The sequence below is a fragment of the Akebia trifoliata genome, chromosome 9 (assembly GCF_017979445.1).
Source record: "Akebia trifoliata isolate Shusen 1 chromosome 9, ASM1797944v1, whole genome shotgun sequence".
Lineage (NCBI taxonomy): Eukaryota > Viridiplantae > Streptophyta > Magnoliopsida > Ranunculales > Lardizabalaceae > Akebia > Akebia trifoliata.
The window spans coordinates 1,130,536-1,143,007 of NC_141383.1; the positions used below are offsets into that span (position 1 = coordinate 1,130,536).

Below are 12,472 nucleotides of genomic sequence, written 5' to 3' on the forward strand. Positions count from 1 at the left end.
CTTGTATTAAGAATACCTATCCAGACATTGCACTCCTACAGAGCTCTAGCATGTTTGCTCTCCTAAACCCACTTGTCAAACTTGAATTTCTTGGTAATAGTTTGTCTTCAAAGATCGGTATTCTCCTTTATGAAAACTCTTTCACTACTATTTCCTCAAAATTTTTTTTTTTGTGTTTAATAAGAATGACATTGGGGATCTCTTTTCTTTAACCCTTGAGAGACACTAAGAAATCCCATTGGACTGCTATTAACCAGAATAGATAAAAATGCAAATAATACACATTTCATTATCAACTTACTCCACTGACTACCAAACCCCATACATTTCATCAAAAACTCTGACAGACATGATCATATGCTTTCTACATATTAAATTATCAATCTTGAAGACAAGCTCTGGTCCAGCTTCTGATCTTGATGTTGATGCATTATTTAGTTATTATGATTCAATAAAAAAATTGTCCAAATTTCACAAAGGCTCCTTGTTCGATAGCTAAGATTTGGGGAAAAATTATTCTAAGCATTAGGGCAAGTAGCTATGATTTGAGGTGGAACTGTTTTAAACCTTTGGGGATGTAAGTTGGTAATGATTTTGTGGCTACATCCCCATAGACTTACAGCTCTTAAATCCATAGTTCCTCCCCATAGGAACCAAAATAGGACAATTAGGCCTACATTTGGATCCATATGCTTATGTTTCATTCTGGAGTATCAACCCAATGGGCTACTTGCTTGGACCCCCTCGGTAGTTGTTGTAGCTAAGATAATTAAGTGAAAGAGGAACCCTTTTTAGAGAAAGAACTTTTGTTTCATTCAGTCAAGACTGACTGATATAAATGTATACGTTACACTAGAAATATAACGAGAACTCCTTGTCCTCCCCTTAATAAATTCTTTGGTTATCAAAAATTAAAGAAAATTGTGAAGCATATATCTATGTGGCAAACAACATCTATACACCTACAGGTGCCAGCTAGATTAGTTGGTAAAGTCTGTAGGTGATGATAAGACCTAGGTCTGATCCCACCACCACCAAGTTATAGATCTCATTAAAACAGGCTTACCGATCACAATCTACACAGTTGCTCCTTGGTTCCCTGTTCTATTGTTGTGTGCTTTCCATTTCTTTCTTTCTTTCTTTTCCCAACATCCAACTATGGGTTCTGATGGTTCTAGGATCCAACCTATGCTACTAATCCTCTCATGTTGTTCTCTATTCTGGCCTTTTAGGAGCCTTTGCATTTTTAATCTCACTTCATTTTGGGACGTTATGCATTGTATAGTCTATTAACTATTAAGTGCATGGATCGTTATTTATTTTAAATTTTTTTGATACAGCTACAGTTAATTAGCATATAAATGGTTATTCAAATTTTTATCCAAAATGCATGTAAAAATAATTTATTGTAGAAATGACATGGTTTTTTTAATGGGTTTTAATTTAATTTCTCTAACATTGAAGATATTAAAATTTCAAGGAAATAATGCAATTTATGTGTTGCATTTTATAATTGGTGGAAATACACTATTCATCCAAAAGCAATTAGTGATATGATTAGTGACTGCTATATAAGTTTTTTAAGAACAATAATGTAGATGCTTTTCAATTTCAGTACTTGGGGAAAAGGGAAATATTTTAGGAATCTATGAAATTTAATAGCTTGATTTTAAGTAGTTATGATCTCATGTTTGAACATAGTTTGCAACTTTTCATGGCTTGGAGTGGAATCTTGTATGCATGAATATTAAATTGATCATGCAAGTGGAACTGCTTTTAACTTGGCCATTTTATGTAAACAACTATCATAGGAAGCATTAGTCATACTGGTATGCTTCTTGATGCAGGGGGTGGAAGTGGGCATGAACCTGCTCATACTGGATTTGTGGGGGAAGGAATGCTGACTGCAGCTATCTGTGGATATGTTTTTGCCTCTCCTCCTGTTGAATCTATTCTAGCTGTACGGTAACTCAATATACCAATAAATGAATAAACATTAGGCTGATCTACCTCATTGCTTCAATTTTTTTGTTAAACTTTGACTTAACGATCTATGAACTAACAACATTATTCACTTTAGGGCATTCGAGCTGTGACAGGTCCCAAGGGATGTCTTCTGATTGTCACGGTATTGTAACTATATTGAATTATTGACTTGTAAACTGAATGAAATTATCCTTTAACAGGCATTCTGATTTGTGTTGTGGTGTTTATTTACACATGTATGACATCTTTTCTTTACATGAATTACTTAACATATGAAAAAGTTATCTATTCAATGTGCTAGACTTATGATTTAGGTTGGGTATTGACAGAATTATACTGGCGATCGGTTAAATTTTGGTTTGGCTGCTGAGCAAGCAAAATCTGAAGGTTATAAAGTAGAGGTATATATTCCATTTTCTTTTTTCAGAAGCATCCATCGATCTTGTTCTAAATTAAAAAAAAAAAAATTGAAAAATCTAAAATCAGAAGATGATGGTTGCACTATGTAGATGGTTATTGTTGGAGATGATTGTGCTCTCCCACCACGTCGAGGCATAACCGGTCGAAGAGGTTTGGCTGGGACAGTTCTTGTTAATAAGGTACGGTGTTCATTTTTTACTTCCTAGCTTAATTGTAAAGGGAAGCCGTGCCTTCACTATAACATGCAAGTCGGTAGGACCCAAATCTTTTTTATTTACTTTGTTGCAAGGGTTTTGAATCTTAGTTTAAGCAGCAGTTATGGTATTGGCTGAGCCAAAATGAGATCTGAAATTTCAGTCATGATGTTGTTCAATTTGTAGAAGATTTAGTTGAAAAAATTAGTCAAAATTGTTAGTTCTACAATTTCCAGAAGGCATCATAATTTCACTGAATTTTTTTTTTTGATAAGTATGTCTTGCTATGAATACAATGATATGCCCATTCTTTACCATTTCTACCTAAATATTTTGGTATGAGTTGTTCCTTAGCTATCCTTTGTTGGATATTGAGGATCAAGCCAAAACAACAACAATCACAAAGAAGAAAAAAACCATCACTCTCAAGATAGGGATTTTTTTGTCGTTCATGCGCGGAGGGATTTGTCCAAGGGCAGGAACTTCCATTATAAGGCATTGAAAAGGGGAGTACAAAATAAGCCCACCAAACTCCAATTCTGACAATTAGAAGGAGAGTCCCAAGAAATAGAAAATTAGGATTTTCCCAAACCCAACGAAAGAAAACCCAAAACATATGAAACATGCTGTTTCCTAGTCAAGTAGAAGACCCACAACTTTATATAGGTCCAAGAGGTAACAAAATTCAAGACACCCAATGCACATATAACAATTTCCGTGCTAGCTTGAATTCTATCCGGCCTTGCTGAAATTGCTCACCAAATCACCATCTCCAATGCTCCTCGCAAAGTGCTCGATCATCTTGGCACCCCATCCACACATAAAAATCTCCAGTCTAGAATCCCGCATGTATAAAAATCTTGATATTGGTTTAATTATATCAATCCGTGCAAAAGATGCTGATTTAACCTCCGTCCCTAGTACGCCATGCATAGTGTTCCATCGTCAATGTAGAACATTAAAGTCCAAGAATTTCTTGAACTTGACCAGCGGATTTGGTTTTACCATCATATCCATTGGATTATTCTTTGTATGGATTTTCTTCAAAGAATTCTTGCTACTTAATATAATCTCACTAGAATGGATACCAAACTTCAATGTGCTTGTGCTTGGTTGTTGTGCAATGAACTTAATTTTTGCAAATGAATTGAGTTTTGGTTTGAAGTGATGCTCAACCTTGTCTTACGAAAAATTAAGTCACAAACTAATTGTTGAAGCCATGTCTGTGGTGTGCGTATATATTGTGCGCGCGCGTGCGTGTCCTGAAGCCATATGGAACCTGCATAGCTTCAATGGTTACTATATATTTACCTACATAGCTTTAGTGGCTTTTATATATTTTTCTTCATAATAGATCAAACAATCATTGCCTATAATATCAATCTCTAATTGAAGGTGTCACCTTGGTTAGTTTATAAAGGGAAATGCTTTCACACTCAAAAGGAGGAGGATTGCTATTATTGATCTATAAAAGAGATTGTTATTGGAAGAGGTTGCCATTATTGATAAGGAGGAAGGAGAAGGTTCTTTGTCGATGGGGGAGAGGGATGAAATAGTAAACTTGAAGAGGGATTGTTTCAAAGTTACCAATTTGGTGGTTATCAGTTTCAAATAGAGATTCATCGTAAGATGGTTAAATAAAAGAGGGAAAGTTACAGTCATCAAGAGTGCTTTAGCAAGTATCCCGATCTACACCTTTTCACTTTTTTCAGTGCCAAGGAGAGTGGAAGTGCAATTACAAAGAATTTGTTGTGAGTTTTTGTGGCACGACAAAGACAGGTTGAGAAAGCACCATTGGGTGAGATGGAACAAGTTATGTTTGTCTAAGAAAAATGGGGGTTTGGGTTTTCGGAATTTTAGTTCCATGAATTAGGCTTTGTTGGGGAAATGGCTTTGGAGGTTTAGGGAGGAGGGGGAGAGTCTTTGGAGGAGAGTAATTGTTGACAAATATGGGGTGAAGGAGAATGGTTGGGAGAGCGGTCCGGCGAGAAACACGATGGGGTGTGGGGTGTGGAAGGGTATTCTGAAAAGACTTATAGTTTTCAAAAGAAAAGTGAAATATAAGGTTGGGAAATGAACTAAGGTGAGATTCTGGGAGGATTGGTGGTGTGGGAATGGCCCCCTTAGGGACTTGTTTCCGGATCTTTTTGATTTGTCTTAAAAAAGGAACCAAGTCATCTCGATTTACAAGACTTTTGTAAATGGTTTGACTAACTGGGAATTTGGGTTTAGAAGAACCTTCAATAACTGGGAGGTTGATATGCTAGGGAGGCTAATTGTTTTGGTGGAGAATAGTTATAGGCATAATTTGTCGGAAGACAAAAGATTATGCGAAGGTACTAGGGATGGAAGGTTTACGGTTAAATCTCTATATGATGATATTGGTCCTAAGAGCGCATTAACTTTTTCTTACCTAGTTATCGGGGGGGGGGGTATGATACCACCTAAGTTATCTTGTTTTCTCTGGTTGGCGGCATTAGGGAGACTTGCAACATTGGATCAGTTAATCAAAAGAGGCTTTATTACTCCGAATCAGTGTTGTATGTGTGGATTTCAAGCGGAAACAATGGATCATCTTTTCATTCATTGTCGGGTAGCTCATCTCGTTTGGTCGCATTTCATGTCCCTTTTTCGGTATTGTGGGCTGTTTTCCTTGCTCGGTCAAGTCGATTTTGGAAGCTTGGTGGTCGTGGGGAGGTTCTTTCTTGTTATCTAAGCGGATTCTTTGGTCTTTGGCTCCTTTTGCAATCTGTTGGGGTATTTGGAAAGATCGGAATCGGTGCATTTTTGAAGGGAAAGTTTCATCGTTGGAAGGCTTGATTCTATCTATCTTGGAGTTTTTGTTCTCTTGGTGCAAACTTCACAAGGAATTCAAGGGAATCTTCTTTGAAGACTTTGTTGTGAGATGGGAAAGAGTGTGTTCCCTGTTGAGTGGGTAACTTGGGTCGTGTGTTGTTATTGTTTTTGCCTTGTTCTTTTTGCTTCTTTTTTCCTTTTGTTGTTTTGGGTGGGTCTTCTCGACCCCTTATTTTCTTTTTTCACAATAAATTCATCTTTAATGATCAAAAAAATAAAAATAAAATAATATATGAATTTTTTTTGTAAGATTGTCAATTCTCAAAGATGAGGCAATTATTTCTCAAGATTGTGGGGAAGTCGAAACTTAGAAGGTGAGGAAACTCTTAGGGATGATGTGGTTGATTTCTAGTTCAAGTTATATGTGGGAACCACAATTTATAGATTGGTGTTGGATGTAAAACTAGTTGGAAAGACTCCAAATGATGAGGAACAAATTCTGGTTGGGATAAGGGAGTTGGCAAAGTAGAAAACCCCAGTTCATAAGAACTTCATCATTTCTTTTTTCAAAAGTTGTTGGAACAGTTTTGGGAGTCACTTTATCAAGGTGGTTCAAGATTTCCAGAAAAAGCTCTCTCTATATTATACTTCTAACAACACTTTCATAGCACTAGTCCCCCATCCCCCCTCCCCACAAAAATAAAATAAAATCTAGGGTTTCCAAACATATTAATGTTTTTACCCCAAAGATTGAAGAAATATTTTATTTTATTATTTTGTGTGGGGTGGGGGGGGGGGGGGGGGTTGGGGGCATCAAGGGTTTTTTGAATGATGTTGAAGATGAGGATAGTTAGGTTATTTTCTATGTATCTCTCTTAGAAGACCACGCTCAAAGTGGAATGCCATTAGTTTGTAAACACTGATGAAGATGTATATATATTTGGGGGGTGGGTGATCAAGGGTTTTCTGAATGAGGTTGAAGATGAGGGTAGTTAGGTCATTTTCATGTATCTCTCGTAAAAGACCATGGTCAAAGTGGAATGCCATCAGTTTGTGAATGTAGGAGGTTATCTCAAAGCAATGGGGAATCCATCAATAATATATTGCTTCATAGCTCCATTGTAGAGAGTATTTGGTGCTGTGTGTGTACGATGCCTTTAACCATGTTAGATGCATGTCTGAGTTGGTATATTTCCACTTTTGCCTTGAGAGGGCGTATATATTGGAGAATGCTTCCATTCACTATTTGCTAGGGCCCATGTAGAAAGAAATTATAGGTTGAAGGGTTGGGGGGTGGTCAAGGGTTTTCTGAACAAGGTTGAAGATGAGGGTAGTTAGGTCATTTTCCATGTATCTCTCAAAGAAGACCATGGTCAAAGTGGAATGCCATCAGTTTGTTAACACAAGAGGTTGTCTCAAATATTCAGCAAAACCTGGAGGGGTATGATTACTCAATTCAATATTAACATTAGACCATACCAATCAAGAAATGTAATTATTGTGGATTTTTTGTACCCTATGCAAAACAATGGGGAATCCATCAATAATGTATTGCTTCATAGCCCCATTGCAGATGGTGGTATTTGGAGCTGTGTGTGTGTACGGTGCCTTTTACCATGTTAGATGCATGTCGGAGTTGGTATATTTCCACTTTTGCCTCGAGAGGGCATATATATTGGAGAATGCTTCCATTCACTATTTGCTAGGGCCCATGGAGAGAGAAATTATAGGGTTTTTATTGGAAAGAAAGAAAAAATCCATAAAATCACTTCCAATATTAAAGCATTGTTACCTATCAAAAAAAAATATTAAATCATTGTTGCTTGAGTGGAGTTTCAAGGATTTTTGGGGGTTGTCACGCAAGATTGGTCTTTAAATTTGAATTAATTATCAAAAAGGATTTTAATTGTAGTTTTCTTTGTGTTAAGCCTTGGAAAATCTCGTCTACCTTATGCACTCTTTGTTTTTTAAGCTTTGGATTTTAATTGTAGTTTTCTTTGTTTTAAGCGTTGGAAAACTCCTCTACGTTATAATCTTGGATTAAAAAGGTTTTTGTCTGAGTATCTTTGAGTTCAAAATAATCTCTATATAGCATATTAGGAATTTAATGTAATTTTTTTGGTCATTATTTATATGTTTTTGAACAAAATCGTTCAAAAGCTTATCATTGTATCAAGGGTTACAGATTATGTAGTCATATCATATTTAAATATTTTTTTGATAAGTATATTTAAATATTTTAACTTTTGCTCTTATATTTATATTTTTTTTACTTTGTAATGAAAACTCTGAACTTCATGATCCAACAATTTGAATTCTACTACTATGATTTTATGATCTGGCCCAATTAAGATAACAGTAATTCAAAGCTTTCCAATTCTATTGACTTCATTATTGAAATTATAAGAGTTTGCAGAATTATTTTGTGTCACACCTTAGCAGTGCCAGCAAGCAGCAGATTTATTAGCTAAGAATGGTGTAAGTAGACCAAACACGTATCTAGGGAATTCTCATTCCTATCATTTGTAAATATAGTTAATTTACTTATAAAAAAAGTGAGTTTTCTTCCGTGCCTTTAGTTAGTTTTTTCTCTTCTTATTTGATGTGTTGTGACTTGAAATATACATAAGCTGTCACTTGTTTGAATTGGTGGTGATGATGAAATGCTGTCATTGCTTCATTATCATTTTCTTCCAGAATCTTTCACTGATACTTCCTCTTATTTTTTTCTTTTTGAATGACAGATTGCTGGGGCTGCTGCTGCTGCTGGTCTTCCTCTTGCTGATGTTGCTGCAGAAGCAAAGAATGCATCTGAAATGGTTGGAACAATGGGTGTGGCATTGTCTGTTTGTACATTGCCGGGTCGGGTTACTTCTGATCGTCTAGGCCCAGGAAAGATGGAGCTTGGTCTTGGAATTGTATGTTTATACGTTTCCTTAATTTTTGCTTCCAAGTTAGTATTGCAGTTTCCATCCATTCTTCACATATCTTTTATTTATGAATTTTAATGAAGATCCAGATTTTTTTACATGTTCTAAATATACCCAAAACTATACCCGTTGCTCATGTTTTCATGAGATTATTTTACTCACTTATGATGCATCATCTTGTGTTGTTGACCTGATTGAACCGCTTTTAACTCCATTTGGTTGACATTCTCTGCTTGTGGACCAATGTTTTCATTCACCTTTATATTATTGCGAGATTGTTTTTTTATTTGTTCAATTCAGTGAGGCTACTATTGATTTCCATTTCAGCATGGAGAACCTGGTGCTGCTGTGGCAGATCTTCAACCTGTGGATCTAGTGGTTTCCCATGTTCTCAACCAAATATTGTCCACGGTATTTTCAACAAATAACTGATTTTTATGGTTCTTCTTGCATCCTGTCTTTTTTATTATGATTCATTCAACTATCTGCGCACAAAATTTTAAATCCTACAGCTTTTGTTTTTGATTAGTGATATAATTTATTAAAGGAAATGGAGGATCAAGGCTTAGTTGCTGGAACCTTTTACCTCTGGTGCTACTCATTCTTTGGACTTTCATAGATGTAGGACAACCTAGATTTTATGGATTCTAGGTCTGTTCTACTTTGGGAAGGGTGGTGGAAACTGAAAGTACTAATTAGATGGTGATGAAGAAGAAAGAAAAATTGTAGAAGGGGTTTTTCAGGAACAAAATTGTTTCAGAAATCCCAATTGGCTATATGTTGAAAGAATAAATGCAAAATTTTGCAAGTAAGGATATGATGTGGTATAGGTTGGGCTTAGGGATTGATCTATACTAGAAATAGATAAGAAGAGGAAGAATAGATGAAGAAGAAGATAACAGAAAAAACAGAAGAATTTCCTTAGAATCACACAAAGATAGCTTCACACCATATCCAATCACTGAAGAAGTTCTCAAAAGAGATCTGTAAATTTTTTTTTTTTTATAATAAACTGTGAGAAATCAACTACACTAGCCATATATACAGGCTCTCATGTTTTAGACTCCAAACCCTAATCTTAACATGGCTTAAACAGTAATGCTTTTGACCTTAAGAAGTCAATCCTGTGTAAAACTGATACCATATCAGCATTAGGCTGAAGTGTTGGGCCTTTCCTTTTCCGCATTTTGGCAATGAATTTCTCAAAACTCGTCGAAATTGCAAAATCTTGGGTTCCTTGGATCGATAATTGAATAACCTTTTCAAATAACACAAAAATCAACACAACATGACAAGTTTTGACCCATTAAACAAGGCTTAAAGGAAAAATGATGAGAATGGTAGTTAGACTCAGATCAAACTCCTAAAATAACCCAAAGACAATTCAAAACTAAAATAACTAATCCTAACAAAATAAATGCGATAAAAATAATTCTGGACCTAAGGGGCACCTAAATAAGTACAAAATTGCTGTTGGAACCCGTAATTGTTGGCTTGACTTGCGTCCCACATTATTCATCCCAGCTCACGTTTCCTACAATTTAATTAAAACTGATTTGTAAGAGCTGCTTCCCTACCATCGCACCCAAATGAGATCAAAGAAACAAACTTGCATCATGAATTAAATCCTTAGATCTTCCCGATCCTTGGAGGCACAAATCATCTTCCGCTCAACAAAGTCATGTTTTTGGTTATCCTTTTCTATAGATGAATTTATCAATCTAATACTCCTCAATTGGCATTTTAAAATATCAACATGAAAGATAATGGAGATCAACATTCATTGGAGATCAAGTACATTATGATATTTTGTCTTGAATTTCAAAGAAAGAGCAGTAAATAATTGAATGAATATCTATATTTAAGAGAGCTTGGGGACACTGGACGATTAGATATCTTAGGTGGAAAAGCATTCCATCTTGCCTAATTTTGATTTATGAAATAAAAGACTGATTGCATGACTAATATTGTAGAAGGGTACTTTAAGCTTTCACACTTTTAGAGTAAGTTGTGACATTGGTTTATGATGTAATTATGTTTGATTGTCCATTTTAATATAGCATATAAGAATATTTTACAAAACCGATATTAGTAATATCTTATTTATTCCATTCTATTCTATTCAATGCAGGAAACTCACTATGTCCCGATCACACGGGGTTGTAGAGTTGTGCTCATGGTTAATGGGTGAGTCCACCTTTTCTCTTATCTCATCAAGATTACTATCCTTAATCAAGGTTGGAAGCCTTGAAACTTAATTGTTGATTCCACGAGGATCTCGGTCAAACTGACTAGGAAATTGCTTAAGTATTTAAACGCATGAGTTATGCTTCTATCCTTTTCCATGAAATGGGAAGTTGTGAAAGAGGAAATATCATGAAAGAGTAGTGTGACACCATTTGGAAGTCAAAGAGACACATTACTAATATTTATTTCTTTATTTTCTAGTATGTAAGTAGTCTTTCATCCCTTGAAAGGAGTTTTGGATATATAAAAGAAAAATGTTAGTTATCATCATGCAACATGTGAGGTATTAAATTTTGGTTTCAGCTTTTATTTTGTTCAACCTAGAAATGGTTGATGTTTTTGATCAGTGTGGGTATTAGTAAAATTTTCATGAAAATAAATACAAGTACCGTAGAAATGATGGAAATTTTGATGACATTTTCATTGAACTGTAGATGATGATAAAACAGACGTGCAAACTCAATTATGAAGTGTGAAAATGAACTATATTATACATCTCACATTAATTTTATACATCTCAATAGGTTAAACACTTTCTTGAAAGAAGTATTAGCATTTAACCAATATTATGTAGGATTTGATCTAGTTTGCTATGCAGATTAGGTGCTACACCGATAATGGAGCTGATGATTACATCTGGAAAAACAGTTCCAAAATTGCAGCTGGAACATGGACTGGCTGTCGATAGAGTGTACACGGGATCATTCATGACTTCTCTTGATATGGCAGGTTGGTTATTGTAGGAAGCCATTTCTGTTTTTTGATAGGGCTTAAAATGGGTTGGGTTTGGGACGGATCCTATTAGCTAAAATCGTATCCGAATCATTTTTCTTTCACTAAATCCGGATCCAACACAACCGAATTACTTGATTCGGGTCAGATAATTTCGGACCATTCAACATTTTGTTGCTATATTTCTTTTCTAATTGCTATATTATTCTATTTTACTATTATAACCCTTTTATTTTGTAAGAATTCATGTTATATTAAAGTGGTAGAAAAAAGATATTTTGAAAAACAATATACTTTAAAAGCAATATATCGTTTGGATCTAGGGATGGATCCATATCCGACCTGGATCTGGCTCGGATCAAGGGATATCAACCCATATCCGACCCATTTTTATTTGGGTCTACTCTAAGGGTCCAAACCCCCTAAATTCGGATTCGGATAAAATCCGACCCATGTATGCCCTATTTTTTGAACATGTTCAATGTTCACAATTGAGTGTCACTCCCGCAGGATTTTCGATTACTATTATGAAGGCAGATCAATCAATTTTGCAACGTTTGGATGCCCCTACTAAGGCTCCATATTGGCCTGTTGGCGTTGAAGGTAGGAGTTCGACCATTTCTATTTTGATCTTATTTTTTGGTGTCATTTTTGTCTTCAAGTTACTTATACAGTCATGATCTAAGAGAACTGAGGATTATTTCTTTAGCTGATACCAACCAAAAATTTCCCCCTATTTGTAGTTGTAGTTCAATCTATCACTAGATACCAGGCCCTACCTTCTTTCATAAATTTATTTTCCTGCTTCAATTTTCAACTTATCAGAAGTTGCTTTGACTGCAGGAGACCGCCCACCTGCAAAGATTCCTGTTCCAGTTCCAACATCACGTTCAAGAAAGAGTGATGAGGTAACTGTGGAAGCATTTTGAAGTGTTTGGAGTTGCTTTTAAAACATAGATGCACGTTGATCTTTAATATATTGCTTGGGCTATCAAGGTATATGGCTACTGCCTTTATCCTATGGTTGTAGAAGGGCTTGGATGATTTAACAACTATGTTGTAAATCAGATCTGCAGAAAGAAGAGAAAATAAAGAAACTAGAGAGAGAGGAGAGAAAAAATTATCTGAGATTAGGGTTAATCAGCCCTTCTCTCGTCATTTACATAA

At 35.5% G+C, this 12,472-nt stretch overlaps 1 protein-coding gene across 1 annotated transcript in view; it reads left to right on the forward strand.

The window, feature by feature from the left end:
• Nucleotides 1–12,472, forward strand: part of LOC147393992 (putative 3,4-dihydroxy-2-butanone kinase) — a 29,123-nt gene that overhangs the window by 2,387 nt on the left and 14,264 nt on the right. The window contains exons 4-13 of the mRNA XM_086453667.1: nt 1,848–1,960; nt 2,081–2,128; nt 2,316–2,387; nt 2,496–2,585; nt 8,141–8,314; nt 8,654–8,737; nt 10,458–10,513; nt 11,172–11,302; nt 11,816–11,908; nt 12,149–12,213. Coding sequence (XP_086309793.1) covers nt 1,848–1,960; nt 2,081–2,128; nt 2,316–2,387; nt 2,496–2,585; nt 8,141–8,314; nt 8,654–8,737; nt 10,458–10,513; nt 11,172–11,302; nt 11,816–11,908; nt 12,149–12,213 — 926 coding nt within the window. The remainder of the gene's footprint in view (nt 1–1,847; nt 1,961–2,080; nt 2,129–2,315; nt 2,388–2,495; nt 2,586–8,140; nt 8,315–8,653; nt 8,738–10,457; nt 10,514–11,171; nt 11,303–11,815; nt 11,909–12,148; nt 12,214–12,472) is intronic.